General features: G+C 33.5%; 1 protein-coding gene and 1 long non-coding RNA gene across 2 annotated transcripts; both read left to right on the top strand.

Annotated features, from left to right (window-relative positions):
* The first annotated feature begins 522 nt into the window (after positions 1-522).
* On the top strand, positions 523-14,756 carry LOC128215481 (receptor-type tyrosine-protein phosphatase alpha-like). The gene is made up of 18 exons (XM_052922163.1): positions 523-689; positions 5,362-5,483; positions 5,590-5,771; positions 6,275-6,362; positions 6,522-6,595; positions 6,711-6,747; positions 6,980-7,077; positions 7,420-7,539; positions 7,728-7,879; positions 8,086-8,221; positions 9,225-9,368; positions 9,686-9,785; positions 9,899-9,975; positions 11,665-11,796; positions 12,065-12,193; positions 12,429-12,574; positions 13,744-13,876; positions 14,154-14,756. The coding sequence occupies exons 1-18, from the start codon at positions 523-525 to the stop codon at positions 14,235-14,237; spliced, it is 2,121 nt and encodes a 706-aa protein (XP_052778123.1). The 3' UTR covers positions 14,238-14,756.
* Positions 14,757-17,404: 2,648 nt separating this feature from the next.
* Positions 17,405-19,494, top strand: LOC128213044 (uncharacterized). The gene is made up of 4 exons (XR_008257671.1): positions 17,405-18,435; positions 18,720-18,781; positions 19,039-19,125; positions 19,392-19,494. It is a non-coding gene; the product is annotated as an uncharacterized LOC128213044 (long non-coding RNA).
* The last annotated feature ends 2,321 nt before the right edge of the window (positions 19,495-21,815 follow it).

Below are 21,815 nucleotides of genomic sequence, written 5' to 3'. Positions count from 1 at the left end.
CAATATGGGGACACTATTTACGTCAATTGTGGCAGAGGCTATAAGCTCAAAGGAGGTGGCGGAACGCGCATATGTTCTGAAAACGGCACATGGAGCGGAATAATCCCAGAATGTGTAATAGTCACATGTCGAAAACCATCCCGATTCGTCAATGGCTATTATACACTTGAATATCAAACACAGAAACTTTTGAAGGAAGAATATAACTTCAATACAACAGTGGTACCTCATTGTGATTTAGGTTATTACCTTAGACACTCTTACGTTCGTTCATGTGATTCAACCGGAAACTGGAAAGGCATTGAACCAAACTGTAAAAGAATACAATGTCCTGTGACGAATACTTCTGACCATTTTCATAAATTTTCGGCAAACCATACAAGTGTCAGTACAAAATTTATTGATGTAAACACAAGTGTGTATCTAGAATGTAGAACCGGCTTTCATTCCACAACTTCACAAAATATGCAGACATGCCTATTAAACGGCAGTTTAAGCGGAAGAAAACCACGATGTAGCAAAATGGCATGTGTTTCATCTGTTGGACAAGTTGAAAGAGTGGTATCAGGAATTCATCTTACTGTCGTAGGTCCGATTAAATACAACGAAAACCGGAACGTCAGTGTAAATGATTCCTTATTCCTTCATGAAGGCGGTGACCTCACTGTGAATTGTGCTGCTAATGGATCGTTGGTGTGGGGCATCGCTGGTCCTCCTAGTGTACGTAAGTATGTTTATAATACACCATAAGTACACTGAATCCACATACAAATCACAGTTTTCTGACTGACTAGCCAATGGAGTGATAGTCCTCCTGAGTAGATCCATTTCTATGGTTAATGAGGCGTTAATTTCATATGAATAAATCAAGCTGCAATGGCAGTTTCATTTAATAAAAGCTCATCCCATGACTTCTTTGAGGCAGAATGACATTGTAATGCATTACATTATGTTGAATTACATTTAACAATAGAAACAGTTTATTCATATTTCGCTATTCCAATTTGTTTCATATGCATTATAATCTTGTACTTGTTGAGCATACACATATGTTAAAGGACCAGTATGTCCTCTGATAACTCCTACCAATGGTTGGACGAACCATACCTGTGTCACTAAAAACAGATGTGAGGTTGGAAAATCGGTCAATATCACCTGCAAAAGGGGATATACAGCAGCCCATGGTATTGCGACATGTATGCCGGACCACACTTGGAGTAATGGATTGTATTGTGAAGGTAAACTAATAACCATTTAAAGAATGGCGAATTTATTATGAGCAAAGTTATGACCCGGGCTACACAGGTAGAATATATATTGCTTAAATATCATTTTAATGTTTTGTGTTCTGGGTTTGTACTGGTCCTGTTGGTCCAAGTGTTTGGAATTGAGATGTTCTTCTTATTTCTTTTATTATAAACTGACAATGTGTTGTTATTACACGGTGCGTCGGCGCCGTGAGATGAGGAATGGTATATGAGGTTGCCTATGGAGGGGCACGTGACTGGTGGTATCCAGCTTCTGCAAGAATATCGTTTAGTCGATGGTTTCAAGCATTTTCCGTGGCAGTGGAACCATTAATTTAAAGCTCAATGCGAAGGGTCGGGTACCAGACAAAGTTGCAACCTAATCTATAAATAGAACGTATGCTGCATTGAAAGCAAGTTTTATTAAAAAAAGTAAGAACTTGACCCGATATAAACAGTCACTACGTATAAACGTATGGATGAAGATATTATTATTTAGTTCTCGTGAACACTTCGTACGAAAGTTTCGTGTGTATTTAGTCTTTAAAATGACGATGAACCAGACGTAAATGTAAACAAACCGTAGATGTGAGTACGGTAGGTGGGATTACCAGATAACAGAATAACCGAAAGACCGAAAAACACTTTAATTTATATAAGCATATACAATAGAGTGCGCGAGGCGGGGTGGTGTGGCTGGGTGCGTATATTTAAAGAAACATCGTTTGTGTGGGCAAATATGATTTGCTATTCGACAAATCAAAGGATATATTAATTATTTATTTTAATATATATATAGATGGGTGGCTACCTGCCGTCGACAACGGTTGCTATGGCACGGTTTGATATATTTAAACAGCTGTTTCATGTGTCACGTTGCACTGAAATGTAATTTCTCATTCTGATTCATCTATTCTACATGTACTGCGTTTACAGGTTAAATAGATACATCCTAAAAGATAAACATACTTGTCCGTACTGCAGTACGTTCGTTAATAGTTTTCTTTCATGCTTTTCGATGGAATATGGAGTTTTACCAGTGAAATAACAACAGCGAAAATATAAATCTGATATTTTCACTGCAAAATAAGGAGTGAAAATATCAATTTTCAGAACTACTTTTAATATGCATTGAAGTCACTTCCCCTTGTTCAAAACAGAACACTTCACTTTGAACTAGAAAATATTTAAAATTTTGTATGCAAGTCTTTTAGTTAAAATTGACGTAAAAACGCGAATTTTAGAGGAACTAATTTACGTCAATAATGATCTAAAATTAGTCGCACACACTTTTTGGTGAAATAAACAAAAGTGCATTTTCTACGTCAATCCTTCCACAAATTTATGATTTAAGATATATGCGGGAAAAAAAGAAATATTATTATACGGTCTGGATCGAAAAATCCGACTCTCAGGCCCGCTGCGTGGCGGCCAAGTTAACTAGGCTAGCCTCGTTACCGGCTTAGGCGCGTGCCATTGGGTCGGAATTTTTCTATCCGTACCGGAAACACATGATATATACTTAATATATTCTTGCATACCGGACGTGTGTTTCCAGTCATGTGAACAGTGCTTGAAAACGCCCATCTTACCCCTCCATGTAAGATGATCACGCGGAACAACGCGCCATTTCTTATTTCTTTTGTGGGTTTATGAAATGTATAGTATGTCATTTAAATAAAGTGCAATCAAATATATAAGTATGCAATACTGTTAATTGAATTTGAAAATTAATACAGGAACTATTTGTAGTCAATAGAGAATTATAATTACTGCGGTTAATGACATGCAACAACGTTGCACATGTTTTTTGGTGAAATGTACAAAAGTGCGTTTTCTACGTCATTTTTTTAAAAAATCGATAATTTTAAATATGCAAGAAAAAATATCAATCATGTTTTTCCAGCTCGGATAAAAAAAAATCCGACCCACGGGCACGCCTTGTTACTTGGCAACACAGGTGCCCTTGTGTCGGATTTTTATCCGAACAGGTAAACATGATTGATATTTTTCTTGCATATCTAAAAATATCGATTTGTGAAAAAAATACATAGAAAATGGCATTTTTGTACATTTCACAAAAAAGCGCGTGCGATGATGTTTACTGACGCCATTACGCGCAGTAATTTATTTTCACTGCATACGTCAAAAAGTTCCTCCGATGTATTTTACCGTTCTGTTGATTGTCCTAAATAAGACCATTGAAACAAAAGGCATCTACAGTAGACATGTTTTTCCTGAACAAAACTTGTACATCGGTGATAATATTGTACTTCTCATAGTTCAGATAAGTGGTGGTGAATAACAGATGTGAAAATCTAGGCGAAACAAAGTAATACCTCTGTAATTATTTACGTCATTTTGGGCTCCCTTTTTAAATACTGTTACTATAATACCAATCATCCATTCATTAGGGAATACTCCGCTGTGTAGTATATGGTTAAACAAATCGACTATATGACCTATCAAAATATCGCCCGCTTTAATAAAATATTCATTAATAAGCAACTCAGGTCCACCAGCTTTCCATCGTTTTAATGTCTTCACTGCACGTTTAACATCGTCCACCGTGACGTCGACGTGTAATTCCTCGTGCGGAACGGACTCATCCGCTTCTACATTATTCGCGGCAGCATTATGACCGCTATCTGTTTCTTCTGATAGAGATATAAAGTATTTATAAAGGCCGTCACACTTATGTTTCCTCCAATCGGCGACTTTTTCTTCCCGAAGTCCTTTGGGCATTTACGTTTTAAACCTTCAATTTCTATAATTTTCATGTTCATGATATGTTTAGTCTTTCGAGCTATGATTTTATTCGCTTTCTTCATTTTACTCAATATATTTCTATTTTCTGCATTTTTAGTTACTTTCAAAGTTTGCAACACAGTTTTATATTCCGATTTTCTCTCACGGCAATCGGCATTAAACCAGTCTGATAAATTGTATTACAGACCCCTTTTATTGTTTCTCTCTTTATACAATAGTGGCAAAGCAACACCGTTAATTAATTTCGCAAATTTTGAAACACCTTTATTCATGCTGTCCTGACTATTTCTGTCAATTCAATTACATATTGAATTAAATTCAGGCAATGAATATATTATACTTCAATGTAATTTGTCGTTATTCCTTTAGTCCCATTTAACTGAATGTGACCCATTTGAATCCGGAGTATTTGTGATGGAGTTATTACAATTAATTGTAAACATAATAGGGGCATGAACAGAAATGGTGTTAAACAGTGGACCTGGGCAGTTAAACTTTGTTATGACCTTAAAGTTGCATTCCTTTATCAAAAGATAATCTAACAAACTATCAAACATTATCACACACGAGGCTGGAATACAATTCCAACAACGTCATTAACGAAATGACGTCTTATTTGCCTACAATTTGCCACGCTTTTCTAAAAAACGACAGTTAACTGTCATTTTTAATCCTATATAACAAAAGTATTTTGTTTCATTTTAAGATCGCAATATATTTCACCCCAAGAACACAAAAAGTAAATGTTTTTCATTCGAGCCACTCATGTAATCTAACTATTGGTGCTCACTTGGCTTGGTGAAATACATTTTCATTGTCAACTAAGATAAACATTATACTGTATGTACTCGGCTCTTTTATACCAATACTTTATCGTACAACTAATATACCTACAGTACATGTACTTAATTACACATGATTAGCCATTTCCGATTTAAACTAATCAAACGAATTCGTTTTCCGCCGTGTATTCTCTTTGCTGCATTTGTAGCAATTTTTAATTTGCGTTTAATTTTATGAATGCTATTCCTGCAGAAGAAGACAGTGATTCTTACAGTCAAGGGGCGTTAGTTGGTGGGGCAGCCGGGGGAGCTGGGGTTTTCTTGTCGCTTTGCTGGCCGTTGCTGGGTTTGGTATTTATCGAAGGTGCAAACATTGTCCCTTACATACATATCCACAGGTCAATTGTCTTGCATTAAACAATTATATTGCATATAACGGGACCGGAGTGCGAATTTTGGTTCCATTATATATCAAATAAACAAAAAGTTAAATTAAGTCAATCTTTTGCATGTCATGCAGTTTTTCATTATTTAAAATGATGTCTTTGTAATGTATTTCGCAGAAGATATAAAGGTGATGAGAAGAACGAGACCGAACGGTACGAAAAAAGCCCATCTCAAAATAAGGATCAACAAAATGCTTATTCAGAAATTGGAGCTATCGAATCAGCATTTGTATCGAAAGGTAAATTTCTCTTCTGGCTTTTAATCATTTTTCGGGCCTGTTAAAATTGGAAAATGAACATATTACTTTTTTTCTGAAGGTAGTTCAGATTATGTTTATGCGACAGATTCAACAAAGGCAAAGTGTTTGAACAACGACTTCGAGGAAAAAGATGAAACTCAAGTTGACAAAGCCTATTATAGTTTTGATATGCACGATTTGATACCTCGAACTGCTATCAAAATTGATCATCTTTATGATAAAGTTCTTTCGACTTCATATTCAGAGGAAATGGAAATCCAATTCAAGGTATATCTATTTTATTTCTTTGACATAACATTTCGCTACCAAATGAATTAAAAAATAGTTAAAAGATCCCGTGGCTTATTAATAGAACGCATTAAGCCTTTTATTAAAATCGTAGTGTATGACAGCAAATACAACGATCGTTGTATTAATAGAATAATCACTTATGAAGTTAACCAAATTATTACTCGTCAATTGTGTAAATGATTACTCGTCAATTGAGTAAGCCCTATACATGCTAGTCTAAATCCAAACGAGAAAATATCATAATATGATTCGATGTTGGCAATAACCAATAGGCAATCATCAACTTTATGTCATATACTTAATAATTTGAATACTAATCAAACTTAGTTCGAAAATAATCGAACATTTCTATTCGATTTTAGACTATTTATACTACCTTGTGTAGTTGTAAGACGTCATGCTAAGAAAACATCAGACAAAAGGCAATCAGTAAAGTTATCGTTTGATTCCATGTATTAAATCTTTTTTTTTAATTTCAGAATTTCCCGAAAGGTTTAACTAACGACTACAATGAGGCTCTAAGTATTCAAAACAGACCCAAAAATAGATACAAAAACATATATCCATGTACGTAGTCTCGTAGCACCATTTCGAATATGTTATTTCAAAATGTGTTTCTTATATCATACAAAAATCCAATGAACAATTTTATAATGGTGAATTTCATGTGAGCAATGCATTATTCAAATATTTGCTTATCATTTTACAAAAACGTTTTTTTTTCAGATGACGCTACGAGAGTTATTCTTCAGAAGGATGAACAACACTCTACAAATTACATAAATGCCAGCTTTATTCACGTATTGTTTATGTTGTTTTCATAATGTGAAATAGACTTCTATATGTATTGTTTTATTCATTTATTTGTTTAAAGAAGGTCAATCCTTTAATCCTTTATTTTAATATTTGCTTCAGGGCTACAGTCTAGCAAAAGAATTTGTTGCAGCGCAAGGTAATATAAATTAGGACAAAGATTGATTGAAATACAGATAGCTGTAATATTAATTCAAAAACAGATCGACTGTTCTTATATATTTGACTTTAAGACTATGGCATATGTGAACGCATGGCAATGAACGGCATTGGTTGAATATGTAATATATATATATTCGTTGTAATGTCGAGTATCAATATCATGCAAAACAGTTGTGACAAAAGTAATAAACATTGTTTCTTATATAAAGGCCCAACTGACGAGATACTAGTTGACTTCTGGCGTATGGTTTGGCAATTACGAGTTGGCAAAATTGTAATGTTGACCAACCTGGAGGAGGATAAAAAGGTATCTTGGCCTTTCGCATCTTGACAGGGATTTTCTTTAAATGTTTGATTGCTGGACTCCTCTTTTATGTTTTCATTGTTGTTTTGTATTTATATGTAGTGTTAAATTTGCCTTTGTTGTATTATTCGGCAAAGACCACATTACACTTTCATTTACTTAATACTCGGGAGCTTACGTCAAAATTTCCTTTAAAACATTCTAGATCCTATTGCCTTTGTATAGACAGCGTTGATGCGATCATTAAATAAAAGTATTTGTTTTTAAATCATTTCTTATGTATAAAAAATGAATAATACACTTGTTATATGTTTAAACTAGTATACACTGCGTGTATTCTTCTAGATGAAGTGTGTTCAGTATTGGCCTGGTGAAGGAAGCATAGAATATGACAGTTTTAAAATAACACACCGAAGCGCAGAACTATTTTCAGACTTCGTCATACGAAAGCTAGCATTGCAAAAAGTAAGACATGTAAGATAAATACTTGTGGACCAATACCTTATTTGAATCACACCCTCTCAGGAATTACCTTAAGAACGTATAATGTATTAATTCTATTACCGTTTATCGTGGAAATAAAACTAAGTTGAGTTGAATTAAGTCATTTTAAAGGTTGTCTTTTCTAACACAATTGAAACTTTATTCACCAGGATGGAGAAGAAGAGAGAATAGTTTATCATTTTCAATTTACTGCCTGGCCCGATAAAAGTGTACCAAAATATGCATCATCACTTGTCCACTTCCGCCAAAAGATTGTCACCACCGCTGTAAAAGATAAAGGCCCTATTATAGTGCATTGCAGGTTTGTGCGACTTGTTTGCTGAAATGGAATATACAATATACTCAGTCTGGTTTTCATTACCTTTGTGTATTGACGTACAGGTTTACAACCAATTCACTCTGCACAAGTGAGATAAATAATGACAACGTGTGGAATATATTTATTAATTGTTTAAAATAATTTTCTAATAGTATTATATTTAATGATAACTAGCAGTCAAATTTTAGCGCCGGTGTGGGGCGGACGGGTACGTTCATAGCCCTGAATGTACTGACAGAGCAAACCTCCACGGTGGGATATGTGGATCCAGTGGGCTGTGTAAATTCACTGAGAAGGCAGAGGCTCGATATGGTGCAAACATCGGTACGAAATTATAAAAATGATGACCATTCACTTAGCAATTTTTCTAATTTTTCTAATTGGTCACTTTTTACAGTCCAATATATTTGTAAATGTACAAATAAAATCACATCGATTGTAATATCAAAACTATCATACCTTTTATAGCAAATACTAATCAGATAGGATTGTATCAGTGGATGTAAGATTTGCTATGGAACACCACTTTCTTCATATATGTACAAGAAGTATATCTATATGTGAAAAATACATTTCGTTTTGCTAAAACAGCGGACCCCCAAATTCATTCATACTAATAATATTTTAAATGATCTCCCTTTCAACTGAAAATAAAAGAATACTTAACCCTTAAAATATCTATATCAGTGAATGTCAGCTAAATGAATCTTTCAGCAAATAATCTCTCAATCGACATTGCTATTATACATTAATTATTCTCAATTATCTTTCCTTTTAAACTCTAGTTGGAGCGTTTACGTTTGTAAATTCATTAGAAAAAGCGCGAATATGGTACAATATCAAACGCTAGATATATACGCTATAGGAGTATGACAAGATCACTTTTAACGTCATACTATTATATATGTAATATTTATATACTGATTATTGTGATAATGATTATTTTGGTATTTTCAGTTCATCCAAATGTTCGGTGACAAATTATATATTTTTCAGTATATTTAATACAAAGCAGCTTAGATTGATCTAAGAAGATATTTTCTGGCTTGTTAATGGAATGAAAGAAAGCACTTTGGCCTGATTAAGGATAACGACTAGTTTACATTGAATATGGTTTTTGTTTCGAAAATGGTATTACTAAATGACTAGTGCGCGACGGTTAAGACTTTTATATCATTCTGTTATAATAGTGTTCTAAAACATGCAACATACCTGCCTTAGAAGGCGAGAAATTCAGAAACGATATCCAAGACATACCAAAAGAGACACCTCTAAATGTGTTAGGTTTTGTTTATTCGAATTTGACTGTCACTATGGTTTCCATCAGGAACAGTATATATTCCTGCACATGGCACTTCTGGAGACGTTGATGTTATCCACCTCGGATTTACCTGCGTCAAAATTCATGAAAGCGTATGAAGAACTTCTGGTTTTCGACAAGCACCGACGGAAACTTGATGTCGAGTTCTCTGTAAGTCAAAGTTATAAATTCGATCTGTACGACACATTTCAGGAAATAATTGCTAGTTGAGTTTCTTTTCTTTTATTATATTACAAGAATAACCATGTAACAACACTAAAATGCACGTCTTATCCAAAATACAATGGAAACTACAGGGACAAAGTCAAAGCCAAAGCCAAACTCTGGTGAATGTCTAACCGACACTTATCGCTATACACAAACAGACAGACCATAACATACAAACCAACATAGACACACGACACATAAATCAAACAATATCTATTAGCAACTGTAGGGTTTACCACGTCTATGTGGTCTTTTCACAGAGGTTAGAGAAAATGTCTCCCGTAGCTGATGAATGTCAAAACGTCAGTGCGAAAGAAATGAGGAACAAGAATAAGAATCGTTATTCAAACATTCTCCCAGGTAATTTTGTTTTGTTTCATTCACTGAAATAATGATGTGATATGACCTGTAACTTAAACAGTTCTTTATTCTTATGTTGATAAATGTTTTCTTAAAACGTGGTTGTTTTAAAGTCGCAGATAATATGCCGTACTTGACTCCATCTGGTAACAGATCTGATCCTGATTACATCAACGCTGTTTTTCTACCGGTATGTAGTATTACCATGACAAAAAAACATCGACGTCGTGTTATTTGTTAAATTATATGCTTTAACATTGACAACAATACTTTGATGTGATTTGTGGCACAATAGTAAGTCTTGAATTTCCTACTTTTAAACCTGTGTGGTTATAAAAAAAATAGTCCGACATAAAAATATAGTATTATTATCTTTTATAACATATGATCTTCAATGAGAAAATATCCATGAGTTATAAAGCATTTGATTATGTTGTTATATATATACTCTGGTACAACTTAATAAAATTTGGTGTAAGGGGAAAGATGTTAGATATGATACGTTCTATGCATATGAATGTTAAGTCAAAAGTGAAATATAACAATGAATTAAGTAATCTCTATCTCCGTTTTTATTCTCAATGCATCTTAATGGCATAGAAGAGTATTTATGTGCTAATAACGTTTAAGGTAATGATTTTGATGTGTTTAATATATTTCTATTACTCTATGCAGATGATATAGTTTTGTTATCTGATACAGAGTCAGGATTACAAGAAGGGTCGTTATTATTAAAAAAAATATTTTAAAAGATGGAAATTAAGTTTGAATCCAGCAATAACGAGGTAATGGTGATTAGAAAAGGAGGAAGATTATGTAGAAATGTAAAATTTTGTATAAGGGTAGATAATTAGACATAGTGGATATATTAACTTACCTTGGTATAGTTTTTACACCTAGGGGTTCTTTTTCAAAAAATCTGTTGATGCTTTGTCAGGACAAGCATTGAAGGCGGTTTTTAGGCTTAAAAGTTTGGATATTTTCGATAAACAAATTCATCCAGTCTTGAGTTATGGATCGGAAATATGCGGTCTCAGTAATAGTCCTCAGATTGAACGAATACATTACATCTTTGTAAAGAATTGTTATGAGTTAGTTACAGACTCAAAATAATTTTGTTTATGACGAACTTGGAGGAACCTCATCATTATGGATTGTAACAATGGACACTGTTAACTATGTTAAACTTATGTATGATACACCTTGTATGCACTAAAAGGACAATCCTCATTGCAAGTCCTGAGCTTTTATGGTAATACATTAGCTACAAGCATTAAGTTTTAATGATGTGTGGCTTAGTCAAGGAGTTGGTGATATCAATTCGTTTCTATGTATGTTTTAAAAAAGAGCTACTAACAAGTATAAACAAATTTGGCAGTCTGAGCCCAGAGAGTGTAGTGGAGCCCAAACTTATGTACATGTATCGTTATTTGAATTACAACACTGTTTGTGTAATGCAGATATAACACAAAAAGATGTATTGTTTAGGATAGGAATGTCAATTTATATGTAGAGCATCGAAACAGGTAGATGGCATAAACCAATCGCAACATCTTATAATGAAAGAACATGCCTATTTTGTAACACTCTTAAAGACGAATATCAAGTCATACTATAGACGGAATATATTTAAATTAATTGAATTGATGACCTCTAAACAAGCTGTTGTTAATAGGAATTTGGCGATGTATGTTCATAAAGCGTTTGAATTACGAAAAACTTTTCATATGTATTATGAGTAGAAAACGTATCGTCTTTTCGCTGTTAGTACATCATGTCTTACGATCTATGACTTATTTGTAAAATAATGAACGTTTCATAATGTGTATACTCATGGACATATTGTCTAATGTATTATGAAATAAACTGTACATTTAAGAATTACAAGAAAAAGAGAGCGTTCATCGTCACCCAGACACCACTTGAAGCGACCAAGACTGACTTTTGGAGGTTGGTTGTTGAACATGATGTCCATACGATCGTCATGATAAACAATAGAAGTGAGATGAAGGTAAGATTCATTTAACAATATTAATTTACCCATTACCACTTTGACTTTGTTGAAGATACTAGAGATATGTAAGTGCCAATACTTTGTCAAAAGGAAATTGAAATAAAAGAAAGGAAACTACTTGTGCCCTTTTTATTTGTCCGTTCAGCAAATAAATTCATGACTTTTGATTTAAGTCCCTCTAATATCAAAGTATATGCTACTTCGCTTGTTTGCCTTATAAAATAGAAATAACATTTAGATCTCAATTGTGCACTGTCGTTTTAAGGAAGACGAGATATACTGGCCTGAGAACGAGGAATCGAAAACATATGAAAACATGACGATTACAAAGACAGGGGAAGAATCCGAGAGAGGATTGAGGATAATAAGGCTGGACTTGAATCGGTTTGGAAAGGTACTGTGCTATTTTTAAAATCAGAATCATCATCATCATCATCATCATCATCATCATCATCATCATCCGCTCTGCCATTATCATCGGGAAAACAAAATCATTTAAGCAACTAACATAAGCGATACATATACTTTTAACTCAAATGATAACTAGTAAATTGATGAGGTGAAAAGATGGAAAAAGATGATGATAGAGAATTAACAGAAACAATAAGAAACATAAATACATGTTTCAGACACGGAAGCTTCAACAAATACAATTTGAAGGATGGCCTGATGATTCAACATTGCCATCTTCCCCTAAAGGTTTTATAAACCTCCTCGATGCAGTGCAGTATTGGCAACATCAATCAGGAAACAATCCTGTTCTCGTGCATTGCATGTAAGTGGAAGCACTTCTTTGCTCTTAAGTCTAACAACAAACAAGATATAGGGAACTCTTATTATATTTTGTTATCAAAATGTTTTTTTTTAAAATAAGGAAGTTTTTAACGAGGTTTAATTCATAGATTAAAACTCTTTTAACAGTAGTTTTGTCACAAGTGTCATTGAAACTTTCGCTTTCAAACAGATATTGTTCAAAATTTATAAACGTTTGAACTTAAAATATCTTAAGTATTTATTGTGCGGTTTGTCGCTGCCAGCTCTTAAAATGAAGAGCTTCTTTCTATTACTTGGGTTTTGCTTCTTATGACAGATAACTATTTCCTTATTGTTGCTTTGAAGCAAACTGAAAACAATATTGTTTTCAATGATTCCTGAATGAACTTACCTTAATGTTGTCAGCGAGTTTACTATATAAAGTTGTTTCACCTGAATACCAAAAGTATACAAAGTATATATCATTTGCTGGACCAAGTCATAGAAAACTCTGAGAGTAAAACTATATCTCTAAGTCTTCACTTCTTCCCTATATATGAAGTTTTCAAGAAGTCAAATAAAAACAAATGAACAAAACCTGCGTTTGGTTGCACAAACACTCTCGTGAGTAGTGTTAACAAATATCAAATTGTTTTGGTGTTGCATCATCGTTCTTGGAAAATATGACACAAAATATAAGACACATAACAGTTGTATATTTATTATCAATTCAAGTCGTTACACTTAAGGAACAGATTCGAAAGAAATGACTAGGTCTGTGTTGGGCCAGCAGTAAGTGCTAACAATCCTAGATAAACATACCTAGTTTTTTATAGAATATATATACACTGTGTTGTTGGTGGAGTTTTGTGCTGTTGTTCCATGTTTGTGATTTTGTTTGTGTGTTCTATATCTTTGGCGTATACCCTATGCCATTATTCGGGGGTTTTGCTTAAACTTTTGGCTACTTAGCTTGTTTCTGTAGTTTTTCACATACATATTGGAGAGGATGTAGATGGATACACTAACATTATATAGATCAATAATCCATACTTCGTTATATCTCATGAACGGAGTAGACAGAAATAGCTGGGCCTGTGTGTTGCCAGCTGTCTTAGAGAGGATGTAGATGTAACTAGACACACACTTACATTATATAGATGATTAATCCTTTATCTTTAACACATGCAGGAACGGATCAGAAAGCGGTTTGTTCTGCGTAGTTTCAGCGGTGTTGGAAAGGATGAAAATAGAACAAGACGTCGCAATTACCCAGGTTATCAAAGAGATGAGGAACTACAGGGAACAGGTTATCCCCTCAGTGGTACGTACATATACTTTGACAACACGTGTAACGACGTCAGTGGAAGAGATAACATGTTAGCTATTGTTATATGTTAAATATATTAATCAAATTTCTACCATTTTCCAGAAATGCTTTATTAAAATACAATGAATGTTGTATGCTGTGCTTTGGAGTTCGCCTAATACTAAAATACGGCAATTCAAAAGATATATCTTTATATAAAAAAAATCCGTAACACATATTTCAATCGACAGTGAAACTTATATATATATAAATTTACATAACTTGTTTTCAGGACCAGTTCAAGTTTGTACATGAGGTAGTCAAGGAGTACATTCTGCAAAATGAAACATACTCCAATTTTGCCGCTAGATGCTAAATGGCTATCAATCAATGCGACACTTCATATGGCATCCCCGATCTTGTTTTTAAATTTTGTTTATATGCTTTTTTGTCATTCCTTTTGTTTCATAAACTACGCATTATCCGTATATATGCTTTTAAATATAGTGGATCCCTTTATGATTATGTCAAATTTGCGTTCAAAAATTATCAGAAAATATAGTGATGAATTAAGCTGAAGCTGAAGGGTGTTCCTACGCCATCTTCCAATAATGACGCGGGAAGTACAAGTGTTCATACTAAGGACTTCTTTAATTGTGTTTGAAGTATTGAAGTGTTTCCCAAGTACCGTTACATCTGTGATGTTGCTGAAATTATTTCTTAGGGAGTATGTACAAGGGGTAGTACAAAAATACGTTAAGATTTATAACCTAATATCTATACAATTTATTTCTTATATACAAAAAAAGATCGCATTATCTGGAACAGTTTAGCAACGTTTCTTCAAATGTTGATTGTTACCGAAATTATTATAATTTTAAAACAAATTACTCAAATAAGATATTTATATATATATATATATATATATATATATATATATATATATATATATATATATATATATATATATTTGTAAGGAAGTCATTTAACTACAGTCGCAAACGTCACGCTGCCATTTGCTATGTTCCCTGTGCTGTCAGGTGTGAAGTGGGTTTTCGCCTTTTCAAAGTATTCACGAAAGACGAAAGTTTATGAAATGCATTCTCTTACCTTCACCTTTCCTCATAAGCTTTGTTTTGTATTTCAATTATTGTTTTAGTAAGTGAAATTTTTATTCAACATTCTTTATTTGTACATGTAAAGCGCATTATTGAGAACGTCATTAATTTGACGTCAGAGTTTATGAGTGTTTGTATTATAATCTAAATTATGTATATACTATTAAAGATTAATTCACATACACTTATTAAAATAATGTAACCATAACATCATGTGATTTAAAATGGTACTTGTAGTATGATTTAGTTATGAATGGTTCAACGCTGGCTTTTCACTTTGTAGTCATAAGTCTAAACACAAGAATGGAAAATATGAATTAGGTAGTAGGGCAATGCATAGAAAAGTCCGCGTATCTTTTGATTACCCGTTGTCTGATTATTATTCACATGTTATGTTTTTTTATGTGTAACATAGTCAGCGAATATAATTCCCGTGGTGGAAAAAGAAATACTGATTTTTTTAACGAAGTTGTGTGCCTCATAAACAGCAAATTGTGTGTACCCCTGTTTGTTTGAATTGGGTATAAAGTATCGGTAATTTAATTATACACATAAAGATCAAGTTAGGTTGAATTGCATCCACATACTATTAGATAAATCTCGTTTTTCTTGAAGACGTGACTTCCTTCTTATGACTGTTTCGCTCGCTAAGTCACACTATGTTATATAATCACTTAATCACTTTATTTGATGTAGATTTGTATATATGCCAATAATTTTATCGCCAATTCAAGTATACACATTATGAACAAGTTCAGTTTCATTGCGTTCAAATACTAATAGGTACATGTAGTTTTTACTCACAACGTCACACAATGGTATATAATGTATATTACTTAATTAATGTAGATCTTTATAATATGCCTATCATTGTATATTTTAAGTAAGTATGCTTAATACTATATAATATAATGAATACTATAATTCCATACCGTTCCGTGTTATGCATATGATTAGGTAACATTTTGTATTTCCGTCCCAGGATATTATGCCTCAGCCATATTTATGTCTATATTTATTGAATATCAATAGACATGGGCCATTTAACATTTAGATTTAGGACATCATAAATGTGAAACGAATAGGTTACTGGCTTTATATGAAAACATATGAACGAATTTTGGAGCGAAGTTCCATTGACCGAGGTCAGGAGATGATTGCGTCTATATTTGCATATTTCTGGAAAGACATGGAAACATTTGCGTTTTAACTGACCAAGTATGTGACATTAAGGCCCGGTTGTTCAAAACACTCGTTAAATTACTTACACTTACGCTAACGTGTTAGCGTTAAATTATCAATGTCAACGTTAACTAACGACATTAGCGTTATCCTGTTGTTCAAATCCCTCTTGATGTAAGCGGTAGCTTATGTTGATGTAACGCTTACGTGTTAGAGTTAGCATCAGCGTTAAGCTCACTTCCTGTTTGTTTTCCCATAATCCTTTACACTTCCTGTTGTCTGATACAATCCAAGATGAAGTCTGTAGAATATGTTCTTGCTGTTATTGAAGTAAATAAAAGAAAAAGAAATAAAAACTTCAGTCTTGGCGAATTAGAAATGCTGACTCAAAGCTACAGAAAACATGAACATAGGTATTTGAGAAGTAGCAATGTTGAAAAGAAAAACATTTGGGAAATGATTGCTGATGATGTATCAAGTGTAGGAATTTCTTTAAGAACTGGAAAGGTTTGCAAGAACAAGTGGGCAAATGTCCACAGAGTAGCCAAGCAGGAGCATGTTTGCTACAAAAAAACATCAAAAAAGGCACAGGAGGTGGGTCTCCATCGAGGAGCCCATCCATTAATTCGAAGATGGCCGTGGAGAGTGCCACCGTAAATTCGACAAAATATGCCGGAACAGTTGAGGGAGTAGCAACAAAGCTTGGTAAGTGTCAGACTGTATATTTATAGCCAAATAAAACTTAAACAAGGCGATTATGATGACAAAAATAAAGTTATATCTTAAGAAAAATGTAAATGTTCGTCTGACAAATAAGAACTAACCCTCTTTCTAAATATGTATTTTTAAGATCTAAAAATAGATTTTCGGGAGTCTCCAAATGTTGAAGACAACTAATAAGAACTGGCATTTATTAAGAAGAAATATCATATTAAGAGCAAAGAATATCTAACTCAAACCGGAAATATGAAAAGTTACAATCCCTTTTGGTGACACATTCCTGACAGTAACTTATTGTTTGTATTAGAAAACATTATCCTCAATGCGATAATGATTTCGCTGAAATACTTCCGGTCTTCTATTTCCCGTTCGGTTTCGTACACCTCCAGTCCCGTTAACCGTTTCGTTTCCGTACATTTACAATTCTTGATTTTGATCGATATTTAACCGAATATTACTGCTGCAAACACAATACTAATGTCTTATTACCTTAGATAATAAAAAGGCTTACATGAATATTTTTTTTACTTAAACTTATTTCTTGTAACATGTTTGCACTTTTGGATACTACACTTATTCATCCTGCCAACGTACTTGTTGAAGTTACAAAACAAGATATGAGTGTTTTATAGCTAATTCAATCAGTTGTTTAACGTTCATACATATATAAGCACTATATATAATTTGAACATCACATGTTTATGAGAATAAATGCTAGATATGTACCAAGTAAACCTGGGAGGAAAAGTGTGCCCGGTAAGGGCTCCAACCCACGACCACCGGAACAATAACAAGGCGCTCTAACCAACAGTCTAGCCGGTCGGCTAGTTCCTACCCAAAAACACTACAGTACATAGGGGCTTTAAAAATAATTAATGCAATAGGATGAAATGAAAGCCAGGTGTAGAGACCTTGATCGTATATGTTGAAATTGTTTGGTATGCCTTTTAAATCAAATGCCTGTGTAGAATAACCCCAACAAATGCCTTTTTAAGTTAATTTGTTTCCATCTTCAGAATGCAGCTACGACATACGAATGTGCTTATCAAAGCCCCTTCGTAAAGAAGTCGTGAGTTCCAATACCTAAATGATACAATAATGTTTATTACTCATATTTGAATATCATAAATATTAACATTAAATGGCATTATAACAAAAATCATTAACAAAATTTAAGAAATGTAGGAACAGAATAAGTGTAATTTAAAGTGTATAATTATTCATGTAAAATAAATTCGTATTGCACAAGGTTAATATAGGACTGTCAACAGTCATATAATTTATTATCACAGATGTTTAGCCCCTTTTTACAGAAACATTTGAAAACTAGCTTTTACTAAAACTTGTATATAAAATATATATAATTTGCATATATATATATATATTATTTTTATTCATAGGGAAGTTGTATATTTCCAGTGAGGTCTTGTTAATGTGTTCTGTTATAGCTGATATAAATTCAACATGTTTCATTGTAAACCATCTCATTGGGGGAAATGATAAATTTGCAGACGCAGTGTCAGTTACATAGCTGAAGGTGAACGGATGAGTGTCGTAAGTAGCATTATTTCAAATATGATATTTATTGACGTTCTGTACAGATGTTATACATAAACACATGTAAATTTAACTTTAAAAACATTAAGTTTGAAAAAAAGTATTCTATTTTGAATGTTGATATGCACATATATCTGTTTTCACTTTCATAGAATGACACAGTAACCATCAAACATGGCTATGTGATATATTTCATTGAATGTATGCTTATGTTTTCTTATCAGGTATGTCCCTTTAGTTCTCATTGCAGTTTTGAAAATATTAAATGATTAATGTTGCAGATAAACAACCTTGTCAGTGGAAGTGGAAAAGAAAATGTCAGCATACCTGGTGGACATAAAAGGTAACAAATTTAATAAGGTTTAAAGAGGATGTGGTGAATTCAACACCGTGTAATAGTTGATAATACAATAATTACACATAAGTAAGTAATGTTATGAAGTGATATGAAATTGCCTGACATACTACAAATTGGGAAATTCAACCATGTTTATGGTCCAACTGTTATCTTTCTAGCCAGTCTATAATGTAGATTAACATTCTGGCCAAAAGTTGGACAACCTATCCAGTTAAATATTTAAACACATTTCCCTTTTTAAGAAAATCTTACGAAACGGCCAGATATCATCAACAAAGATGACAACAGAAGACATCAACAAGATGCAGTACAGCTTTTTCCAAAAACAGGTAATGAGATAGTCTTTATACATATAAATATATATTTATATTTATTAGTAAATGTTGCCAAAGATTTGGGTAGGGTTTGCAAGAGTTAATGGTGTTAATAAAATTGTTAAATTTAAAGGCATTCTTCTTTTTCTTTAAATTACTGCAGTTTGTTATATCACAGAGATTTCTCTAAGAAGCCCTTCAAATATTGCAATTATTACTTTGACAGAAAATGCCTAAAATTAGATTTCCATATTAACTGCACTAATGCAATTTTAATACAGAATAAACTGGCAGATGTCCAGATCCGAAGCTTCACAGCAATGGAGACATTCTTCAAATGAGCAGCTGAAAAAATGCAAGAGAAGGATCAATCCTTCAGCCAAATACTAGCGGGATTCATGGGTAAGCCTTGATATTTGATCAAGAGAATAAGTGTGACATGTTAGATTGTGTTATCGATATCCATATTTCACAAGTGGCAATACATATAATAAACACGAAAAACATTTTTTTATTATATGCCTTCCGGTGGTTAATAAAGATTTATCATTGAAATAAAAATGTAATTTCACTGTTTCAATTGCTATTTCTAAACTGTTTTAGTTTTAGCACACTTTCAATTACAAATCAAATGTCAGCGCATTTCAGAAATGATGTTACATTCGCATAAAAATTGGCACGCTTTTCTTAGAAACAACAATCTGTTGTCATTTTATTTAATTTTTATGCATATAATAAAAAAGAAAAACTGTTTCAGTGTAAGATTGAAATATATTTTACCTCGTGAACACCAAAAGAAAATATTTAACTCATGGGTACGCCACTTTTATCTTTTGATGCTAACTTGTTGAAATATATCTTACATTGAAACAAACAGTTATCCTATATTAATTGAAGTATGCTCTAGCAATATGATCTCTTATGGCCTGCCCCTGCTCCTGTTCTCTGTAGTCTTCGCCTGGCTGTGGCGCTACAGGAACAACGTCATCCACATCAGGCTCCTTTAGGTCGATGGCAAGGTTGTCGAGTACAGCAAAGGCCTCAGTGACCTTAGACGCTTTAGCTTGCTTCAGACGTAGCTAGATGGGAAATACACCTAAGATTGATTAATTGAACAATTACGGAATTTTGTACAAAGTAAACATCTGATTTAAACACTCCCCAACCGGGAATCTGCAACTAATATTCCGTTTTGTTGCTTTGTTTTCCGTGAATGTCAAGGCCATGTTTTACCACAAAGAAAATTTAGAAGGAAACAATTATTCGAGGTTACATAACACTATGATATTCATGTTTACTGAATTACTAGCCCTTAGCTTAAGACGTTAAAGCACAAATATCGGTTGATATTGTTTTAAAAACCGTCATATTATTTAAAAAAAATACTAGTATAATAATATAGTTTAATTATCTATTATGCTTTATTTATATTTTATACTTACCTCTCAAAGTAGAATTCCGAATCGTCGCTTCCATCGACCAAAAGCCATTTCCACGGCAACCCTTGTCCTTGAGTGTGCCCGGTTGAAATTAATTGCTGCGTATCAGCCACTCTGTATGGTGTCATCATGACACGAGAACAGGCATACCTAAATACACAATTTTAAATCTTTTATTTTTTTCAGACCAGTGATGTTCAACATCTCAAGTTTCCCTTGCCATCTCAACCCCTGAATTGAAGAATTTGGTGGAACACTTCCATCCCTACTCTATTTCTTTTTAATATTATGATATAATATGCAGACTATTTTAAGTTGTTATTATAGTTTTGTTAAGTTTGGTGGTTATTTTAAAAAAGTTCGTAAACGTTTATGTTTTTAAAAAATGTATGCATATTTTACCACATGCGAATATAATATATGTTTATTTTCAATGTTATTATATCGTACCCACTGTCAGCAATTAAAATGCCGTCAGTCCAACTTCTGTTCATTGCGTCCATGTGGGCCGAAAGATCACTTGCACGATAAATAAAACTGTCGTGCGATGAGCCTGGCCATCGGGCGTCAAGGAATGTAAAGCTTCTTAGAAAACAACGAAAACGATAGCCTGCTCAGACATGTTAGATTGTGTTATATATATATTGAGATAATGGCAATCTACACCCAACCAGCATATCCACGGCGATTTATAACGATTCAATTATACATCAAAATTACAATTCAGACTTATATAATAATTTACCTTCGTAAAAACATACTCTAAAATCAAAAATACAACTTTCAAGACACATTTTTTATTGGTACTTTTCTGTACCAGGTACTGTACTACCTGTAATTGAACATAAATGTTATAAAGCTGTAACATACACGTATACGAACAATTTTCCAATACACTACAATGACACCTGCCCCATGCATAAACCATCGCATGTCTGGTTCCCAGCGTACTCTGCACAACAAGAGAAATGAAATGGTAAGGGCAGGTAACCCAATCTAAACCCATCGCATCCGAGTAAACTTCCCGTTTTACAGTATGCCGTTTTATCTAAATTTGTATTGACCTTCAACTTCAAACAAGTAAACCTGTTTTGTACCTTTGCTGTCACATACAGCCATGACGTTGATCGACGCGAAAATCTTTCTATTTATAAAGTCGTGGCCATCTTTCGGCGTAATGAAACGTATGTGGGAGCCATCAACAGCGCCTATGACGTTGGTAAATCCAGCAGATTTGAAGAACTCCCGCATGATTTCCTGCTGTTG

The sequence above is a fragment of the Mya arenaria genome, chromosome 13 (assembly GCF_026914265.1).
Source record: "Mya arenaria isolate MELC-2E11 chromosome 13, ASM2691426v1".
Taxonomy (NCBI): Eukaryota; Metazoa; Mollusca; class Bivalvia; order Myida; family Myidae; genus Mya; species Mya arenaria.
The sequence above is the reverse complement of the archived record's forward strand: the minus strand, read 5'-3'. Positions and strand labels throughout refer to the sequence as shown.